The sequence below is a fragment of the Xenia sp. Carnegie-2017 genome, unplaced genomic scaffold, assembly GCF_021976095.1.
Source record: "Xenia sp. Carnegie-2017 unplaced genomic scaffold, XeniaSp_v1 HiC_scaffold_14, whole genome shotgun sequence".
Lineage (NCBI taxonomy): Eukaryota > Metazoa > Cnidaria > Anthozoa > Malacalcyonacea > Xeniidae > Xenia > Xenia sp. Carnegie-2017.
In genome coordinates this window covers 8,486,111-8,508,354 of record NW_025813447.1, presented here as the reverse complement: position 1 = coordinate 8,508,354, position 22,244 = coordinate 8,486,111, and the positions used below count along the sequence as shown (strand labels likewise).

Below are 22,244 nucleotides of genomic sequence, written 5' to 3'. Positions count from 1 at the left end.
ACAGGCAGCTACTATTCAACTTCTCCCTACCTTCTTTTGGCGGCGTGTATTTCACCTCAAACTTGTCGTCATCAATTTTCTTTATCTCATCTGGTTTTATCTTTCGTCTGTCTGGTGTTTCTATGGTAATATCCAATGGCGCATCACCGGCTTTGGCAGTATCCACTGTGAAGCTGGTGGGCACAGTTTCAAACAAAGGAGCTCTTTCGACACCAGGCCCATAGCATTTAACTTTGCTGGCGTCAACTGGTCTCGTCGCTTTAACTGTAAATGGACTGCCAGGCACGTCCTCATCAGAATATTTGACGTGAACTTGGTAGTTTCCTGGCTCCTCTGGGACGTACGTAGCAGAACATGTCCCATCTCCGTTATCTTTACATACGATTTTGCCTCCGAGGGTCCTTCTACAGCAATACTTAAGTTACCGGGTCCTATACGAGAAAAAGGTCATGTTTCACGTATCTTTAGCAAAATTAGGGAATTCACAGCGTATCTAAAGTCTTATTCAATGAAAAATGATGTCTGCATTTCCTTCAATCAAAAATCGACTATGACTTAGGAGCGTGAAAACCACAGTCATATATAAAGAAGGTGATACAAAACTTATGCTGTTCTTGATTAAAATATGCTCAGACCTAAATGTTGTAAACTGTCTACAACACATATTTTATATTTGTAGCTTATTGAATTTGTTTCATCGATAACCTTCATTATACTTTTGTAAAACCTTCGTAAAAAAACCGTAGCCTAAAACTTACCAGCCTCACGCGTGTCTACAGTAAACGGAGCCTTCACACCAGTTAGGACATTTTCCAGTCCGGGACCAAAAGCTTTCACTTTGCCGGAGTCAGTTTTAGGTAAGACATCTACCTTTTTCGGCGTTCCGGGGATTGAATCCCCGTCGTACTTTACATCGATTGTGTGGGGTCCTTCTTCCGTGGGCGTGTACTCAACGGAATACGTGCCGTTTCCCTTATCTTTCACTTCAGGTTTAACCTTCTCACCAGAAGGACTTGTGATTGTTGGAACAAGATTACCCTCTCCTTAAAAGAGAGGAAATTATCGTTAAGAATAAGATACATAAATATTGACGCGACATGCAAACAGTTAGCGGTTCGTGTGATTGTATTAATACTTCGTGTAACTCAAGGGGTACTCACACTCACAAATAGCTCACTACTTCGAACTACATAAAAGTCTGATGGCAACTACGGGCAGCTTACACCAAGTATAACGTTTGTCCCTTTGCATCACACAAATTATTATGGCTAGCAACACGAAGTCTTAGAATAAGAATATACAGAAGGGTCACTCGTGTCGGAGCCTTTGATGTTATTGTCCTCGCGCATGTCGGACACTGATATGAAAATAAACTGGATAACGCACTCCGCTATTTCTGTGAAGCCAGGGCCTCCATATTGGAAGGTCCCACTTGATACGAAAAAGTAATCATAATATTAATCATAACCCTATTTCCACAAAATCTGCTATGTTTATACATGGCTTTAAGTTCCAAAATAACAGAAATACGTCGTCATCAAAGCTCTGTCGTATATCAAAGCTGGGTTTCACTCCTAGAGTGGGACCTGGTAATCGGGTGACAACAATAGGGGCACCCGATTACTTTGGCTTTAACTTTTGATTGGGCGTAATAATGCAATGTGCTTTCTAGTTTGTTATACACATCTATGATGTTGCGTCGCACATATCGGCCGCCATTATTCCAGCTAGTTGATAAGGGTTTTTACTTTTTCCCAACCTTTGCAATGATCTGAAGTCATTTCTTAATCTCAAATTCATAATTCAATAATGAAGTAATGTAATTTTGATGGTTGAAAACAAGTGACAAACTCTAATTATCTGGCTGGAATAATGGCCGACACGAGGACGTGTTGTACACCTGGGTGACCTTCTGTATAATCATTATTCTTTGACCAAGTTTCAAAACGATTTCCATACCTGCACGCTTGCAATCCACGTCGAATTTCGTAGGTTCATTAACAAAAGGAGATTCTAGACCAGGTCCTTTGAGAGTGCACTTGCTTGCATCTGCTTTAGGCTTCACATCAATCTTTGCAGGACTCTTAGGCACGTGCTTACCGCCATATTTTACGTTCACGGTATACTTTCCGGGTTTGTCCGGGTAGTACGTCGCTGCAAATACTCCCGGTTCCTCCTCGTCAACATCCACTTTAACTTTCTTGTTCAGCGGATTCAAAACTTCCACTTCCAGAGGAGCATCGCCGGCCTCTCTTGTGTCGATGTCGATGTCTGCAGGTAAACCTGCCTTCACACCGGGTTTCAGGCCTGGTCCTCCGATCACAACTGCAAACATACGGGCAAAATACTAATGAAGCATCAACACACTGTTGAGAGATATCCGGGGGCGCAGCGGGGGGGGGGGGGCAAAGAATGCAATAGCACCTCTTACCACGACAATTTCAAATTAACAGCTATGTAAGATGCTTTTCTCGGCTTGTCTTAAGTGACTTGCCCCCTCCCCCCTTTCATAAATCCTGCAGATTCCTTTAATACAAGTTTTTGCTTTAGTGCTGTCCTTCTTTGCGTTAAGCACCAATTTAGATTCGTGGATGTTTATAAAAAAAAGTCGAAAATTGAACGGCCAAATTGGTGGATTGACAACATACTGAAAAACCTTTTGCGGATTTCAACGTCTTAAAATTCAAAGTTAGAAACCGACGCAGCCGCTATTCAAAAACCTTACTAAGCACGTATTTGAGAAAGTCTTACTTCAAGTGCATAAAATACACGCTCTCTCAAAGTAAGTTCAAATCTCTGTGCTATTAAATACTTCAAATTCCTACCTTTGGAAGCATCAAGTGGTTTAGACGATTTCGCCTTAAATGGACTTCCAGGTATATGTTTGTCGGCAAATAGAATGTTGATGTTATAATCTCCTGGTGTCTCGGGATAGTACGTTACATCACAGGATCCATTATTGTTATCCTTGTAATCAACCTTTGCCTCGGTTGGTCCCTCGATAGTCAGTCCCAGTCCACCTTCACCAGCACCTTTTGTTTCGATCGTAAACTTGGCAGGTTCGCCAACGGTTGATTTCTCGAGTCCCGGGCCGTATGCTTTACATTTGTTTGGATTATTTAAAGATATGTTGACCTTGAAAGGACTCTTGGGAATCGGTTTGCCGTTAAACGTCACCGTAATTGTGTATTTGCCGGGTTTATCCGGGTTGTAAACGACAGTTGTCGTGCCATCTTTATTGTCTTTGTTTCAACAGGAATACTTCGTCCGGTCTTGTCGTCCTTAACAGTTACCACTACTTCACCGACACCAGCTCCTTTGGTGTACACGGTAAATTCCGCGGGCACACCTACGCCATTGAAAAAATCAATATATATAGACATGAACAATTGCTCTGTTTACACATTCACGTCTGTCACAGCAATATGGGCGACCACACAAGCATTCCAAGAATACGCATTATAAACCAAATAGCATTACTTCACTTGTCTACAAGCTCCTGATATTATTATTAAGGTATAAACGTGGGGAGAGAAAATAAAATTCCTACCAGCAACAACACCATTTGGTTCCAATCCCGGACCCTCAGCGTAGCACTTGCTGGCATCGCCACCAGGGACAATGGGAACTTCGAAAGGACCTTTAGGGATATTCTGGCCATTGCAGGTCACGTGGACTGTATAATCACCAGGCTTTGAGGGATAATAAATAACTTCGCATTTCCCGTTGCCCAGGTCTTTACATTTTATCTCTGTTTGATGTGGTCCCTCAACTTTAAAGCCAAGAGTGTCGACCGGTGCACCGTTCGTTTCAACTGTGAATTTGCATGGTTGACCAGCAACGCCTAAAGAAACGAGCTTTGAAATCGATGCGATGATGTAGGAAACAAGAACATGAAAATATTGTACGATATGTTCAAATCGTAATACGTCAAATCTTTTTTGATGTTTAAAAAAAGATAAAATTTTTTGTCTGTACTATTTCACAGAGCCGTGATCATCAATATCTTTTTTACAATACCAACGGCAAGAGCTTGTATGCATTCTTGTTGTACGTATAAAAATATGACGAAAAACCTCCGGACATATGATAGTCATACCTCTCTCCAATCCAGGTCCGTACGCTTTTATCTTGGTGATGTCGACATATGGCGACACGTCAATTTTGAAAGGACTTCTGGGAATGGTCTTTCCAGCCCACGTGATTGTGATGGTGTATCTACCAGCGGCTGGAGCACTGTAAACACACGTGAATGTACCATCGCCATTATCTCTAATCTCACAAGGGGATCTCTCCCTTTGGTCCTTTAATCACCACTTTAAGATCACCGTCTCCGGCACCGTGTGTTTCAACAGTGAAAGTAGTTTCGGTAGTCGCAACTACACCCTTTGGTTCCAAACCTAAGATCAAATAAGAAAGCACACTTTTTCATATCAAGAAAACGAGAAAACGCACTTTTTTATATCATTGCAACATATAACGCAAGTTCGAGAAATTCTTCTAAACATATCACCGGTGTCACTGTTTTAAACAAACTTTAAATGTTCTAACCGTTCATTTGAAACATAAAGAAGAATTGTCTGGAAACATGTTAACTTGAACACGATATTGACAATAAAGATATTTCATATCATTATTACGAGGCATCCCACCCAGTCCCCGAAAAAATATTAGTCGTTTTACCATAAAGAACAAAGCTTGTAACTCTACCTGGTCCATATGCCTTCACTTTGGAGGGAATCGCATCTTTCTTCGACGACACCACATCAACATGGAACGGACTCTTGGCAATATGCTCTCCGCCAAATTTAATATTGATCGTGTGTTTACCGTGCAAAGAAGGTTTATATATAACGTAGTATTCCCGTCCCCTTTCTCTTCGACTTTCATCTCAACTTTGCTCAAGTGAGGATCAATGATGTCGACATGAAGTTTTCCTCACCAGCACCTTTGCAAGAAAAATTCTTGAATTATAACGACTGGCGTATTACTACTGGGCGTGTAAGCTTAGACAAAGTTGTAGGCCTTTAAGCAATATCTAATCCTCTCACTAAGTTCAGTTTTCCTTTGCTTTTGCATTTCCTGTTTGTACCTCCATAGGGTAGAAAATGGGGAAAAGTTCATTTCAAAGTTCAAATGAAGTTTCGAATATCATTGACATGGTCAGGGAAACAAGAAAAGCCAATACTTCATAAGTTCTGAGCATTGCACATTTGAAAAGTAGATAGTACAAAGGGCCATTTTCCCCTGCATTCAATTGCTCCAAAGGTTTTATAGAGCATAAATGATCTAAGATAAGCAAATTTAGCTAGCCCGAAATAACAAAATCCTAATTATGTCTAGATACAACGGGCCTATCGCAAGCCGGGGTCAGTAAGCCTACTTAGCCTACTGGATAATCCGCCACTAGTTATAACAACGACACGATATATAGAGTTGGAAGGCCCGAATGAAAGATAGGAGAAAAACTACGCGGTACTAAATTCAAAGATGTTAAGCGAAAAACAATGGGGCACCTTGGTGATAAAGAAAAATACTGATTGATACAAAACTATGCGAATGAAATGATGTAGACAATTTTCATCTAAAGTGCCATTTCATGTGACATCGTGAGAAAGCACATCTATTATTTGAAGTCTAAGTTCACACCATTAGCAGCTCTCATACCAAAATTGCACAAACCTTTCGTAAAGACGGTGAAGTTTGTCCATTGATGCTCAACAATTCCCGAACTCAAACCGGGTCCTTCGGCATAACATTTACTCGAGTCAAGATCAGACGCCACCTTAACGCGAAATGGACTTTGGGAATGTGACGACCCTTCCATTTGATGTGAACGTCGTAGATACCTAAACGAAAGATATGAAAATGCGATATATGGTCACAGATGATCATATGATCATGAAGTGATGCTTTCTTATTTTTGCATATGCTTCACTGTAAACTCTGGCGCTCTTACAAAGTCAAAACTTTTTCTTCAGCTCCAAACATTGAACCAAAATACATGGAACGCTACCTGAAGCAATTAATTGAAGCCAAGTCCTATCTCAGACACGCGAGATTTTACCTCAGACAGTGTAGTGTTTCGAGATTCTCTCGCGGGGTAATAATTCATTGCTACACACGCGTGTCTGAGGTAAAATTTCGCGTGTCTGGGGTAAAATCACGGCTTCAAAAAATTATTAAGGTTTTGTATTACAGGTAGCGTTCCATGTATTTCAGTTCAATGGTTCCCAATGCCTGTGCAAACAAGCAAAAAGTAACTTATTTCACGCATGTAGAAACCAACCTTTTTGCGGCGGAGTATAGTTGCAGGAAAATGTCTTGTCGCCGTTATCAACCACTTCACAGGGAACACTTCTACGTTCTGGTCCGACAACGCTAACCTGTGGGGATCCCACTCCTGCATGTGCAGCGAACACGGTGAACGGTGCAGTTTGCTTTTCAATCAGACCTTGAGGTGTGATACCTGGTCCCTCGGCAGAGCATTTTGCAGCAGGCGGAAGTTGAGGCCTGTGTGGCGCGTTAGGTTTGACTTTGGCATCCGGGAAATAGGAAACGTACGTCATAATGCTTAACTCATCGCACTTGGGATTACACATGTCCTTTGGATCTAAAATCTGGAGGAGAAGCAACGGCATTTCATACTCGATTAAAAAGTCGTGCATATCATACCAGATTTAAACAATGGTTTATGTTTAGTTGACTGTACACAGCCGCCATGTTTTTATGACCTAGGGTTGAACGAAGTACTCCTCCCTCGAGTCCATGAATTCGTTAAATCGTTTCTAAATTCCTGTAGACAAACCTGTCCCTTTCATTGCGTTTACCTAACAGTTATCATACAAAGTGCTGTATCCAGAAAGAGATAACTCAAAGGTTTCATCTTTGTTGTATCGTGGATTTGTTGAAATTTTGGATAGAAGTAATTCATAAATTGCATAAACATTTACAAGTTTTCAATCGATCTGAGATTGAAAATGATTTATAAAACAGAAATGAATATGCTGACGCCAGTCAAAGCATGATAAAATTTAAAAAAAATTCAACTAGCGTAAAGGATGCTACTTCTTTCACAAATTTGACCTAATACTTTTCAAAATATTTATAAGAAATTTGTACGGTCAATTTCTACACCTTCCAACGTATCATTCAATAGCGCTGTTTATAAACGAAAGGAATCACGGGTAAATTGGAAGCCGCCATCTTGGATGATCATGAATTATCAATTTTTCACTGATCGTTTCTCCATCTTACTATTAATTTTCAAAATTAAATAGATGTTTAAGAAGATTTCATCACCTAATATACTTATACTTACTGGTGGTACACCAAGATATTTCTCAGCCGTATCCATCGCTGTTTTAGCATTGTTTAAGGCATCATTGGGGTCCAAGTCTTCGGGATCCACGTCTGGGTATAGGCCTGGTTCAATAGCATCAACCAGTGCTGCAATAGCACGTCCATCATTCCAATCGGTCGTAAAATTATTCATTGGAATTTCAGGGGGGAGTTTGCTTTTCACCCAAGCGAGCAGGGCCTGTTTCGGCGTCATACCACTGTCTTTCTTTTTATCGTCCTTGTGGTCATCATCGAGCTCGTAATCACCCATCGGCATTGAGATTTGATACTTCAGAATCAACGTCCATATCAGACCAAGAATTAGTTTGAGATTACCTTTTACAATGTCGCTTGCATCTATTTAGATAAATTAGAGTGTTTTTGATCACGATCCCCGTGTGTCACAATGATTACAAATCGGCAGAAGAAAAAACATTTGCAATTTATAACAACGATGGTGTAATTTATAACAAAAATGTGTTTATTAGCGAAATGTTTTTTTGCATTGTGTGACAGTTGAAAAAATTGACTATTGAATAAAAAAAATACGTACGCGTGTGTCACAATGATTACGAATCAGCAGAAGAAAAAAATGCAATTTATAACAACGATGGTGTAATTTATAACAACAATGTGTTCATTGGCGAAATGTTTTCTTTGCATAGTGTGACAGTTGAAAAAATTGACTGTTGAATAAAAAAACGGGGATGGACAGTGAGACGAGTAAAATGCTTTAATAAAACAAAACTGCTCCTGTTTTTTAAAACAATGTTTAATTTGTCACAGCATGAGTTTATTGTTCGCGAGGATACCCCAACAACACCGACAAAAAAGTCGGTGTTGCCTATTGCAAAAGAATGCTATAAATACACCTCAGCCACCCGTTGTGCACAGTTAATATAAAGAAAAAGAGAAAAAATTGTGAAAAAACTGAAACATGATTTCTGTTTTCAAACAGAGTTTATCACTCAATGTTTGCCGTTATGGCGAGTTGCGGTGAAATTGTACGTCGTTTTTGCTAATGAATTTTGTGAACAATATGTTACGATAAATAATATGAAATACTATGTCGTCTAAAGACAGACAAAAGACGTCAAGTTTGTCACAAGACAAACCTTATTGAACGATGCAGGCACTTTCAAATGCTAACCAATCATGCAACGCAATTTCAGGTTTCGATCAACTCAGATAGGAAAATGGAATATGAATTAGGAACGTCAACAAGTTACATTTTCACAAACCAATATCAGGTATCTTTACGTAGGGCATAATCAAAACAAGCAGAAAATGATTTTATAATTCAATGTGACCACTTCAAAACTGTTTGTTTTTCTTTCCAAACAATACAACGGAACATAAGGAGGAAATAAAAATATTTTTGATGAAATGGCATAAAACTGCAAACGTATAACTCGCCTTCGCTCTAGAAAATTCTGTGTATTCCACGCCTTAATAAGCATGCGCAAACCATCGTTTCGTCGTGTCATCAAATCAATACTTGTACAATACCGATAATTTTGACCTACGTCTATGATTTAATCATTAAGTACAAAACACAATTCGCAAAAGGCACTAAACTTTTTTCAAACAAAAACCATTACAATAATACTGTTGAATTTTATGCAAAAATTAGTACATAGTTGACATTTTTTGAAGCACGTTTGACTATATATGGCAATCCAATCGCTTTAACTTTGTCATTTAATAAGCAGATTATCGGAACGCGACACCTCGTCAATCGCAGCTTGTTGTTATTTGAGGAAAGTCATCCATGCCTCGGATTTTCAAATTTGAAAACATTGAACTGGAATGACGCAAATTTGTCACTCCATAAATTAAATCAACATTTGAATTGAACCCCATACGAACTTGTAACAAATGTGCTAAAGTAATTGTGCTCTACCTTATCACTGATGTAGAAAATCGTATGGCAATGACAACAACAGTGTTGATATTGTATACCAAACACTAGCTTGCATTGTCCAAGCGAAGTATGTTTTGTTATGACAATTGGCGATAGGCAATTACAAGAGAAGCAATTATTTAAAGCCTTACTGTCATAGCCATTGCCAACGCAATGTTTTACAAATCGAATACTTTTTCAATTTATGAATATTGTAGCAATTGCACTCGTCGGCCATTTTACTTGGTTAATGAAACGGTTATTACAAATTATATATTGCTGTCAAACTAGCTTAACACTTTAAATATTTGCATTGAAGAGAAATTGTACACGTCGAATATTTCAAAAAGTCAGCTGTTTTACTATCCATTAAATAATCACTCGCAGCTCGAGTCGAGTGACCCGCCTAGCGAACATATTTTCAGCAATTCGAGAAATACTCGTATTTGATTACTTAACATAAAACCACAGGGTTCAAGGAACTTGACGAATAAAACAAAAACAAACTATGCAAATATTCAAGTAAAAGCTAACCAAAACTTTTTGTTCTAAAGGCGTGAATTTCCTATTTTCTTTGATTCACAGTTTATATCCACAATTAAGAAATGTCCGAATTCGATACGCCCACGGGTCAAGAAAATCGAAAGATCAACCAAACAAGAATAAAATCATATTAATTGACCCCGACGACAAGCGATCGTTCTAGCAAAATTCCATAAAGGGTCTTCACAAACGAAAACACAAAAATATATTCAAAAAAATTGAAGTGCCATTCCATGGACATATTAGTAGGCGATTCAGATCCCAATCGCTAATCACTTCATTCGGATCACTATATCTAAGGGCAATTGGCGCCCCGCATAAGCATTATACTCTGTCGCAAATTTACCTCGCTAAAACACACGAGAATGTCACAAATGAGTGAAAAGGACGTCTATTCAAGAATGCACTTGTATGAAAGGGCGGATGAACGGTACATAAGTCATGTCTTTGGGAAAAATTAACGACAGACATATGACTGTCTTTTGACTAACACTATATCAAATATCGAACGAGACAACGAAATACCAAAGTAATATGCCGACCATAGCTATTTTTGCAGAAAACGAAACGTACTTAGTATAGCATTAAACGCTTCTTAACTGTCGCGTCAGACTTGTACGTACGTATGCAAATGTACACTTACCAATGTTCACAACTTTGATGTTTTCGCTCTCGATGAACTTCAATGCAATAGCAACGTTTTCAAGCTTCTGGGACTTCACTTTAGGCTTCTTGTTGTACTTGCCCACTCGCTTGTGTGACAGCACTTCCAGAAGTACAATTAGCTTGATACCATCGCATAAATCCGTTTCTAAATCGTATATGACAATGTTGGCGACTTTTAAATGCTCGTTGCACCATCTTGTGAATGTTCTTTGTTGAATCTTCTTCCATTCGGCATCAGCTGCAGTTGGATCGTTGTCCAACGGCATTTTGTCCTGTTTGAAAGTAAAAAAGAAACAGCGTTGAATACGGTATAAGCGAGCAATTCCAGTCAGAGAGATGCGTACTCTATACAATCATAGAAACTCCACCCTTGGCAGGAATCCTCAACTTGAGAGATATTATATGTCTGAACATGCAGCGAAACAATACTGTTTACCTAACGTAAAACGAGCGAAGCCCGTCTCACAGATCCTTCTTTTAACACTTTAAGTCTCAGTGGTGACAAAGACGTGAAACATTTAAAATATTAAGCGAAAATAACAACTTCGCGTTACGATTACCAGTCTGGTGAACACTTGACAAAGATCTGTTTATAAATGTGCTGTCTTATTTGAAATGCAAATTAAAAGTGCAGTTAGGACTTTTTATTCGTTGGTTACGCAATTATAAATAGTGCAGAATCTGCAAACTCATGCGAGGGTGTCTTTTTTCGAACATGATACAGACTTACCGCGTCAGCCATCTTTAATTATTCCAAGGCAAAGGCTGTTGTACAGCCTCGACCACGTTAGCTAACTATCTATTCTTTATCTCCAATCCGAATGACCGCTATTGTCATTAAATCGTCCGTTTTATAGCGGGTCGCATCGGATGACATGCAAAATTAATTTGCTCACAAGTCAAGCACAGGGAGGGGTGACTACTCTGCAAAAGGACGCTGGTTCATTTCAAATAGAATCGCAAAATCAGCTGGGCAGCCCCTTCCTCGAGACATCGACCGGTCGACACCCTCGGACGTACCTTTATATATGCAATCTGTGCGTCAGAACCTTGGTTGTCCGTTGCGCTTTTTTGATGAAATTTCTTTGACTGGTTTGTGCTTCTCTATGGGGAATAAATCATAAGATGTATTTTAAAAATGGATGCTAGTCGTTGATGTTTTCTTATTTATAGCTGGTTAATGTTAGAAGAGGGCGGAAGCATTAGTACGTCATTTCCGGCGTTTTGACAGACGCCTTTCATGTTTGTCTACATATGGTTTTGAATACATGATTTTTTAGAAAGAATTCAAAAAGGCGTTAGTTTTCCGGTAACGCGAAAATTTACGGAAGCAAGGTCGCGCTCGTTCGTTTGCTTGGGCAACAGAGCCAAGTGTAAATGTAAGTTTTTCAATCACGAGAGGCAAGAAGAGGCGAATGCGCTTATCATTCGTTCTACATGATGTGCGCTGAAGTTGTCAAAAACTAACTGTGAGAGAAGATGGAGATACGCCTTAAATTTTTCGAATATTTTTTGCTAAAGATCATTAAAAATTCTTTCTAACAATCCTTTCATAAGATATAGGGAACTTTCGTTTATAACTTCATACCACGTCAACGTATTTCTTCGTACAGACGATTGTATATTTTTCCAAACACACATACATGCAGTGATGACCTAAAAGTGTTAGTTTTCAGGATGGACCAATGATGAGATATTGGAGCCAGTCAAAACAATCGTGTGTATTTTAAAGATGTGATGACACTTGTGCGATGGAATAGCGTCCGAGTATTGATATAGCATAACTTAAAACAAATGAACGAGAAACTTCTCTTTTGTAATGATAAAATTTTACAAAGAACAGTCAATTTCGTACATAGCTTTTAGTAATTAACGAATAAGTCCGTTCAAACGCTTTGTCCTAAATGACGTCACCACTCCCATCTTTTTTACTGTGACGTTTACAGAAGGGCTTCAAGCACCCGTTCTATTTTTCTTGTTAATTTTGTTTTTAACTACGTGCAGGAGCACAGGAAGTACAAAAAGCGAAAGGTCATTGTAACTTACCGCAAGAGACACGGGTCTACTTCCTTTGAAAAAGTCTGCCCCATATTTTTGCTTCTGTTATACAAATATTTTTATGTTAATACACTCAAAATACAATAAATGGAATTAATCTTTGCTACGTTAATGAATGCTAGGATTTTTTGACGAGTTTGCCTAGCAGGAATATAGCCTTTGTGAAATCTTTATTAGCGAGTTTGGTCAGAGAAATTGCATCACTTTCAAAATTTTCCATTTTTGACTTTTTACAATGGACCATATCGCGCAGGAATACTTTAATGTTTGGCGAATTCCTGACGATTCGCTTCGAAAAATAATATTTGATGAAACTATAGCTATCATATTACTGTAGATGTATGTTTTTCAGACCAGGCACTTTAGATTAACGTGTGAAGCGATTTTCGAGACTGTGATCTCGGCTCACTTTTCCAACATGCAATGCAGCTGCAGTGTACACGTTGACACGGTATAGAAAAAAACTACCGCTGATTTTTTATGAATATCTTAACCTTGAAGGTCATCCAAAGAATGATCAGCGATCTAGTTCTGATTGATAAACAGCTGATACCGTACTACGGTCATGCTTACAGAATGACATGGTGCAATTCCAACCAAGGGGATAAAGTTGGGTTTTATCGTCTCGTGAATTCGAGACAAATGCATTTTATCGACTGACGTTGGTCGGAATCGAGGGAATTGGCTCGATGAGCGAGCATTTGCGTCGAATTGTAAACCAGTTTGCAATTAATAACAAAACAGAAAATAATTACAAAAATGCGATCATTATAATGAAATAAATGAGATTCCACGACCTTCAAATTTCTGTAATGGACACGTTGAACGTACAACATTAGTAAAGGTTGTAGTAAAACAAGGCCGAGGATGCAGTATCTTCGTGGAACTTCACGTAATTATTGTACCGAGTAATTTTACTTTTATTATTAAACCCGAAAAAAGTTCGAAAATGTTGCCTTAATGCCTTCGTCCGGAGTGATAGGATGTTCCGACCATAGATATATAAGTGGTTCCGACGCCAGAAGAGCCTGATCTGCGCATGGCTATTTGGGTGTAACATAGCATTCAATTTGTCATATTTTTTAGTGCGCAGCTTGTTGTCAAAAACTATCGATAGGAAACTATCGATAGAAAACTTTGTTGAGAAAATGACGTTTTTCAATAGAATCACTTGCCTAGAGTTTTGATTTTTCGATTATTATCAGTAAAGTTTTTCTACGTCAACACAGTGGCAGTGATGTAGCCAGCCAATTCATATTTCCTTCATTGCAAGCATGTCTGCGCTGGCCAGTTCATGCTTCCTGCATTGCAAGCATGTCTGCGCTAATTGCTTAAAACAATTCTAAGAAATGAATAATGAACGATAACGCTTTGAATGATAACCAACATGTCAGGAATCTCAGGATTGAAACTGGCTTCGCCACTAATAAAGTCCGGCTCATGATGTGAGCCTAAAGCTATGTGGAAACGCGCTCAACATGTTGACTCAACATTGTCTTGCTCTTGTTGTGTGATGTTTAGCGATGTGTGCAAACGCTCTCAACGTGTTGATATGAGATGAAATATTTCACGATGCCTAGCAACGGTGGGAACTATATACATACATATACAGTTCAGTGACGCCATTTTTACATGATTTTTACCATCATATACGCCGCACAGTACGCATGCGTTAGCTTGACATTCTCGAGCGAGCAATGCAAACCAATGGCGCAAACGCACTAAACAATGTTTAAACACGCATCGATGAGCGCGGAACGAAGAAAAATTGAGCGCCGTTGAGTCAAATGTTTAAACAAGTTCAAACTTCTCTCAACGCCGCTCAACACCTATCAACAAGTTATGCAAATGCGCTCAACATATTGAGTCTACAATGTTGAGTGACTTGGGCATGTCCCTTGCACGAGGGGATTAACGTGAAATATTTCGTCAATGGAATCATAAAATCCGATTGTGAAACATTTTAAATACGTTTTATCACGAGTAACCAATGCTCAAAGCGTGAAGTAAACAATTGCAATAAAATCTTGCAACAAAATATCTAAAGAAATGTAATAAAAGACAAATATATCAAGGGTTTAAAAATTGCATCTATTATAAAAAAAACAAGCGCAGAACAAAAATGGTCTTTTTCTACCTGAAGACGAGCAGGTTTTGCTTTTTCTATGCGTTGAAACACATTGACACAGGTTCATGATATTCAAATTGTTGTACACAAAACAATTGCAAAACCTTTGATGCATGATTTGTCTTGACTTTTATAGACATGTTTCCGCCTTTTGACGATTTTTCAAGAGATAATTCTCGTGGATTTTGAAAAATAAACACCATTTCTTAAATACGATGCACTTCATATACTTACATTTTCTGCTCCAAGATTTAACGGCATTCGTTGATTCACATTGAGCACATTGTGACATTTGATTGATGATAATAAGCTTAATTTTGGATTTCAAAGAAGATCAATGAACTTACACCTTCCAGTCCATCAAATTCATCAACTCGTTTAGCCACCAGATTTGTCAGATGATCTTCTTCGTCTGACAACATGTTTGTCGTCCACAACAGAAATAGTTCACGGAGCTTAGATTTCCTGCTAACTCTTTCCAAGGGTGAATCTAAAACTGCATAAGTTAGCATGGCGATTTGATAAAAAAAATGAATTTATTAGTCTAACACTATTCGATCAAAGCTTAGAATACCTTTTGCAGTTACATTTTGGAACAATGTAAGTCTGTAAGATGATTTACGCGGAATGCCTAAAAAATGATACTTAAAATGTGAGAGTCGTACAGGTTTTTATGTAATTATACCAAATTGAAAAGATCGAGATGATTCAATTGGATATCTTGAAAGAACAGCTTAAATAAACCAATCGAGAAATCCAGAGTGAATGATTGTTTGTGTTTGTAATTTATTTTAAAAAGAATCGAAAGAAGATTAAGGACATTGGATCTGAATGAATAGTCTAAAAATGATGAATAAGTTTACCACTTGTGGTGACACTATGTTATACTTGACAAAAAATAACACAATGATTTTTAGCAAAGCTCATTGCTATTGGAATAGCTTATCATAATATCATGATTAGTGAAAGATTATCAAATACGGCAACGGCATCATTTGAAAACAATCTTCTACGTAACACAACATCGACGACAGTTAGCTTTTTCAAAAACAAACACAAAGATCCGCTCAATGCCAGACTAACATATCACAAAATGGGAAGCATCTTTAGCTTTTACACTCCACAATAAGTTCATCTTTCCGATACATTTGACTAAAATTAGTGTGCAACTTTTCACAACACGTCTGAAACTAAAGCACGCATAAAGAGAAATGTAATCGAAGCAAGAAGAGCAGGTGCTGATTAAAAAATATGGAAGGCACTTTATTTTCTTTTTAATCCTCGTAGGTGTAGATTTTGCTTTGAAAATATGTAGCAATTCGACGGCCAACTTACCTCAAAGCAAAGTCTATAAAAACTATGCGATCTTTTTTCTGAAACATCTTTGCACCTCCTTGTGCGCGTCCTGTCGACAAGCATCACACATTCACAATTATGCGAAATTATTCAAATGTATGAAGACAGAACCAGCCAATGCAAATGGACGTAGAAACAAAAAACAGAAAGTACTGGCAAAACATCAAAGATGATCAAGAACACATAAAATACAAGAAAAGCTCAAATTAACTCTACCCACATACCCTATACTGTGGTGAAAGATAAGTACAATATAGAAAAAAAGTAGTAAATATAGCTCGGTGAATGTTCTGCTTATCTTATAATCAAATTTCTTTTACAAGTTTCAAGGCTCAAGCCATATCAAATACGATATTAAGTTAGGCATATGTCAAGTACCCGACGACTGATGAAATGATGTAAAGTATGTTAACAACAGCGTAAAAAATTTCACAATAAGATTGTGCAATGTTGTCGAAAAGTTACAAAACACAATATAATACAGTGGTAAACAACGTAAACAAACGTTGATTCTCTTATTTTCTCAGACACTAAATTGCTTCAGTTGCTTGGTTGTTTTTAGCAAGAGCAAGTATTTTTAATATGCTATAATTTTCCAAACATAGCAACTAATGTTTAAATGTCTTTACAAATGTAGATGAAGATATCGCTGGCACTTGGTGTCCTCCGTGTTCACTCGTCTTCCCCTACATCGTCCAGTTTTAAATCAATATATGCATATTACATGCACTGTTTAAAATTTATACGACAGTGCTTTTATAAGTACTTTATGATACTGACAAACTTGTGCTTTGTTCTCAGCTTAGAAAAGCAGACACGATGACCAGGGTAAGTGCTAGAACGTGAATTGATGGGCTTATATTCAATTTATGTAGCCATTTACTTTCAAAAAAAAACAAGTCTGGCGCAACTGATTGTTTGAACAAATGCCCTCCCCCATTCCCCATCAACGTTTTAGCGCTGTGTCAACTTATAGCACAGGTTGACACTATAAAAGAGTGTATGGTCTAGTATGGATCACAACGAGAATGTAAGGATCATTGTGATCGTTCATTATGAAACAGTGTATGGATCACAATGAGAACGTAAGGATCACCGTGATCTTTACCTACGCAACAGTGTATGGATCACAATGGGAACGTAAGGATCACCGTGATCTTTACCTACGCAACAGTGTATGGATCACAGTGGGAACGTAAGGATCACCGTGATCTTTACCTACGCAAACAATGCATGGAAAACAATCACGCGTACGGATCACAATATGGAGTTTAACTGATGTCCATACCTTGTTCCCAAAAGTTTTTGTTTCGAAAGACTTCTTCAAACCACTAGATGATATCTGAATCAAAGAAAACACAAAATTTTACACAAGCATATATTTCAGCGACAGCAAACATTTTGGCATTTTTAGTTTTCTCACTTTTGTAGCTCAAGCCTCTGCTGATTTTGATCTACCACAAAATTTTCTCTCTAGAGGAAATTATAATTTCATTCACGGTCAAAAAATTACATAAGACTTATTGCTAAAATAACACACGAGTGCAAATTCTAAACGTCAAATGTTGCCAAGATCTCTAATTTTTTCTATCCACTTAAAGTTTGCGCGTTGATGAAAGTTTATTAGGCGTCCAACTAAACCGTTCACCATCCATTATAGAAATAACGTCTCGGCTTTCACTTTGATTTCAAAATGAAATATCATGCAGCTAATAGATTTCCATTATAAAGAAGCACTTGTTTGCTAAAGTATTAAGGTTAAGATTAACTCACGCAAAAAGTGTTTGTTTACAACAGATATTGAAGTCAATTTGGAAAGTAACATTTTAACTTCACTTTCAGCAATAAAATCTCGCCTTCTTAATTGCACCACTTTAAACTACACAGTGTCCTAAAAGTTCAAAGTTGCTCCCAATTTTAAGAAGAGAAAGATAAAAATGCCAGTTTTTCCAGGCATAAAGTCATTCTTGACAACGGACCGTTCCAGTATAACCAAACAAGAAACAGCAAGAATACGACGAATACGTTTGAATAAAAGTGAACTTCTGAGAGAGAATCTTGCAGATAGACTGAAATGTCCGTTATTTTTGTATACCATGTTTACTGGCCGTTACTTTCGCGTCTGTGGCAATTCTGATGTACGTTACACTTCCTTATATACAAGGTGAGTGAGTCTTTCATTAACATTGCAGCAATACATAATTTCGACATAACTTGAAATGGAGTAAAATTTCTAATGACGACCAACATGATCAAAATCGCTTTAACAACCTGCAGGTTTAAGCTACAAAGCGACAGAATGTCGAGTCGAAAAAGTCGAGATCTTCGAAAAAGGAAGTTGCAGCATTTCAACCGAACACTTTAGTCCATGCTACAGAATTCTGGTGAGTGAAATGCTCTTTGACCTGGCTGAGACGAAACACAACAATGTCCTCGTTTTGTTTCCGAACATCGTAAAATATCTCTATGTATCTAAGACAACATTCAAATATGATCTCGACGTCATTTGCAGGTGAAATACAACACGACAAGTGGGTACAGTCGCTCTGTTTTGATGGAAAACGAACAAACTTTATACCATTGTGAAAAGGTAATGCAAGCGAACATTACAGGCGGTGGCTGATAGCTAATTACGGGGTCTGTAGGCTAAGACAAAGTTAAGGGCCTTTAAACGATACCTATTCCTTCCACTAAGTTCAGTTTTCCTTCACTTTTGCACCCCATAGGTTAAAAAATGGGAAAGGTTAATTTTAAATTTAAAACGAACTTTCAAAAATCATTGACATGGTCAGGGAAATAGCAAAAGCCAATACTTCATAAGTTCTGAGCATTGCGCATTTGAACAGTAGATAGCACTAAAGCCATCGGTTTTCAACAGCATGAATGATATAAGTTAAGCAGATTTAGCTAGCCCAGAATAGAAAAAAGTTCAAATCCAAATTCTGTCCAGTTACAAAGGGCGTTTCGAAAGCCCAGGCCTGTAGGCTAAAACCTACTCAGCCTACTGGATAATCCGCTCCTGATTACAGGTACTGGACAATCTCTTTTCAATTAAAAATAGTATGAAATTTTGAGGAGTGTATATAATGGTATGCAGTATTGGTTGTTTATTTGTTGATAAAAATTAACAAAAAGGATGTCTTCGATTTTATTGTTAGTGCTCTTATACGTTTGGAAAAGGGAGCATGTTTCAAAAATCTGCCGTATGCAAAAATCCCATGAAGTGTCTGACATCTTTCGACAACCATTTTGGAAAGGTGATCAGCTTGATTGATTTTATAAACCCGTTGATTTAGTTAGGGGTCTGAACCAATGGAAAATCGCATTTTCTTTTTGCAGATTGACCAAAAATTTTCATGTTTTTACAATACAAAGAGCTTGCAAGATGTTTTCAAAGAATTCAAGGTAAAACGAAATTCACATGAGCTCGTAATTCGGATAATAACAAGCAAATTGATACATTGACCTTAGATGTTGAGTTTTTTTTGTCAAAGAAGGCTAAAGTTTTGCGAAAGGATGAGGAGTTAAGAGTTGACAAATTTGCATAACTCCAGCATGCAGAAAAGAATAGTTCAGACAGTTCTGCTGCATTACTTTGACAAAAAATTACTGCAATAGACATCACAAACTTCTGCAAAACTTGTGAGCCCCCTCAGTAACATTTCTCACACCCCCTCCGTGATCTACATCTATATGAGGGTAATTGGTTACTAACGGTTAAGCTGGATGCTGCTTTTGATTTAAGTGGAGAGTTTTGGTGTTATGATGAATTCTTGTTAAATGAAAAACTCAGCCAACTGAAGAAGTTTTTTCGCTTTCAGATTTCCCGGGTTGATGCAATCTACCAAACATTTTTACCTCTCATGTTCATGTTTCTTTACGTAATCGCCTATTTGTTCGTGCAGTACGACAACAATAAGAGACGGTAAGTAGTAAGAGACGAACAAAGATGGATTAGTGGGAAATTTCGTAATTACATTAGATAACGATGAATTTCAAGAGTAATGTTACGTTAAATCGATTTGATATCTTTCAGTAAATTGAACGAGTGTATTGAATCCCGAGGACAACATACACCAACAAAAAGACCCCGTCAAACTCACCCGAATGATATCCCATCATGCACCACGGAAAGCTCCGACTCACATTCGTCCCCAGACTCCTCAACAACGATGTACCGAGTTCGAAACAAACAGCTTCCTTGCACCAAACATCATGTGCTGAACACACGTGATATGGAAGATGTCATTATGGAACAGAAACCCGTATCGCCAACATACCATTCGACACGTCAGCATGGCGTGCACGACCACTACGTGCAAGTGAACGTGAACAGCTGTTGTAAAAGATGCACATACGCATGTCACACTTTATATAGTAACCATTTTGAGTTGAGTCGTGATAAGGAGAGATTCAGACCAGTTCAGGTGAACCAATTTAACCATCACGACTACCTTCAAAGATCACGAAGAGCATTCAGATACTTACCAGAATCGGCAGTTTAGGACAGGCTGTTGGGCTGTTTTTACGGAAAATCACTGATCTCCGTCAAAACTTCAATAATTTTTTTTCGCAAAAAAAACTTCTTGTATTTGTAAATAACCTTTTCATTGTCATGTTGAAATTGCAGTCTTTGCTCGATTCCTTTCCAATTCGTATACATAGTAGTTCATACTTGTGTACAATGGCGTAGCTAGCCAACAAGTTTGCTCAGGCTATGTAAATACTTAGGTGTTCAGTAACTGCAAAAACGTAATTGAAAAATTCACAAAGCATGGACATATGACTTGGCACAGAAAAGTTTCTGTGACAAGCTATTGAACAAAATTCCTTATCCAAAAAAGTTACCATCGTTGTTTTTAAGCAGGAATGATTGTATTCTTTCAAATACTTACGTAATTAGCTACTGAAATGTTTACATAATTAGCTACTGAAATGTTCACGTAATTAGCTACTGAAATGTTTACGTAATTAGTTACTGAAATGCTGACGTAATTAGCTACCGAAATGTTTACGTAATTAGTTACTGAAATGCTGACGTAATTAGCTACCGAAATGTTTACGTAATTAGCTACTGAAATGCTGACGTGAACAGCGACTGAACAAAGTTTCTAGGCAAATCAGCAATTGACTATGAAAGCAATACGACGCACTTGAATTTTCTTCATAAAGTGTTGCTCTACCTTTGAGATGAACCAGGTTTGCGAAATATGAAACGTACGTCACAATGCTCAACGCATCGCACATGGGATTACACATGCCAGGAGCATCGAGGATCTGAAGGATTAAAATAGTACATTACTTGAGCCCAAAAGTCGCAGACGTCATATCTGCCATGTAGATAATGATCTTCCCAGGAGAGTCTGCATATAGGTGAATGTATATACGGCAACGCTATGAAACAAGAATACCTTAAGGACTCCTACCCTTAGTTCCTCAATCGATTGAAATACTTGTTGAAGCAGATAAACATTTTTTAGCGAGTGCATTTGCTTAACATTGATCACACAAAGTGCCCTAAATCTATAAAAGATGACACTTTGTGTTGTCTAGTAGATTTATTGAAACTTTTCAGGGTAGAAAATAATTTTTAAATGGCTTTCACCTGAATAGCTATGACTTTATCAATATTTATAAGTTGTCACTCGTACTTAGATCAGCTTTAAGATTTTACCGTGTATCTGATCAGTTCAATCACTAGAATCGTTTTGGAGATCAATATTCCATAAAAATTATTTGCATTACAGAAATGATCACGCAAATGTAAATTGCACGAGAGTGCGAAAAATATAAATGAATTTGTGCACCCCATTCATTTTCAACACATCGACCTCAACCATAAATGGTAACAGAAATTTTAATGAAAACTAAACGTGGTCACCTTTCTTGCTGTCATTTATTGCGAATTTCAATGAGCACTATCAATTGTCAGTTTCTAGACCTTCAAATGTATCATTCGGTTATCAAAAAAGATGTTCACGAACGAAAGCAATTGTTAGTAGTTGTTGATGGCCGCCATTTTGGATAATCAATTATCAATTTTTCATAATATTTTTTTATAAGTCATTTCGTTCAACATCATTTTCGTTTTGAAAAACTAAAATTGCTTAAAAAGAGTTGACAACGTTAGATAGTTATACTTACTTGTGGAACACCAAGATATTATCTATCGCTTTTTTGGAATTGTTTATGTTATGGCATCATTCAGGATTCAAGCAAATTGGATCCAAGTCTTTAAGATTCGCGTCT

At 37.8% G+C, this 22,244-nt stretch overlaps 2 protein-coding genes across 2 annotated transcripts in view; one reads left to right on the top strand and one right to left on the bottom strand.

Annotated features, from left to right (window-relative positions):
• The window catches only part of LOC124435693 (filamin-A-like), a 31,927-nt gene extending 17,012 nt beyond the window's left edge, over window positions 1-14,915 (bottom strand). Inside the window, 19 exon segments of the mRNA XM_046985663.1 lie at window positions 31-384; window positions 387-431; window positions 759-1,043; window positions 1,960-2,325; window positions 2,826-3,248; window positions 3,251-3,349; window positions 3,551-3,844; window positions 4,100-4,289; window positions 4,291-4,400; window positions 4,711-4,878; window positions 4,881-4,937; window positions 5,650-5,802; window positions 5,805-5,849; window positions 6,290-6,620; window positions 7,322-7,698; window positions 10,431-10,725; window positions 11,474-11,557; window positions 12,500-12,553; window positions 14,874-14,915. Coding sequence (XP_046841619.1) covers window positions 31-384; window positions 387-431; window positions 759-1,043; window positions 1,960-2,325; window positions 2,826-3,248; window positions 3,251-3,349; window positions 3,551-3,844; window positions 4,100-4,289; window positions 4,291-4,400; window positions 4,711-4,878; window positions 4,881-4,937; window positions 5,650-5,802; window positions 5,805-5,849; window positions 6,290-6,620; window positions 7,322-7,698; window positions 10,431-10,725; window positions 11,474-11,557; window positions 12,500-12,553; window positions 14,874-14,900 — 3,757 coding nt within the window. The 5' untranslated portion in view covers window positions 14,901-14,915.
• A 3,175-nt stretch (window positions 14,916-18,090) lies between these two features.
• Window positions 18,091-21,003, top strand: LOC124435691. The gene is made up of 7 exons (XM_046985658.1): window positions 18,091-18,159; window positions 18,273-18,379; window positions 18,508-18,585; window positions 19,154-19,252; window positions 19,335-19,400; window positions 19,817-19,920; window positions 20,032-21,003. The coding sequence occupies exons 1-7, from the start codon at window positions 18,132-18,134 to the stop codon at window positions 20,498-20,500; spliced, it is 951 nt and encodes a 316-aa protein (XP_046841614.1). The 5' UTR covers window positions 18,091-18,131; the 3' UTR covers window positions 20,501-21,003.
• The last annotated feature ends 1,241 nt before the right edge of the window (window positions 21,004-22,244 follow it).

What these genes read in the sequence shown, in the direction of transcription:
- LOC124435691 (XM_046985658.1), top strand. Translation starts at nt 18,132, where the DNA reads ATGTACGTTACACTTCCTTATATACAAG. An exon ending in GTCCATGCTACAGAATTCTG is followed by an intron (nt 18,380 to 18,507) that starts GTGAGTGAAATG and finishes CGTCATTTGCAG; the next exon opens with GTGAAATACAACACGACAAG. An exon ending in CTTTATACCATTGTGAAAAG is followed by an intron (nt 18,586 to 19,153) that starts GTAATGCAAGCG and finishes TTTTATTGTTAG; the next exon opens with TGCTCTTATACGTTTGGAAA.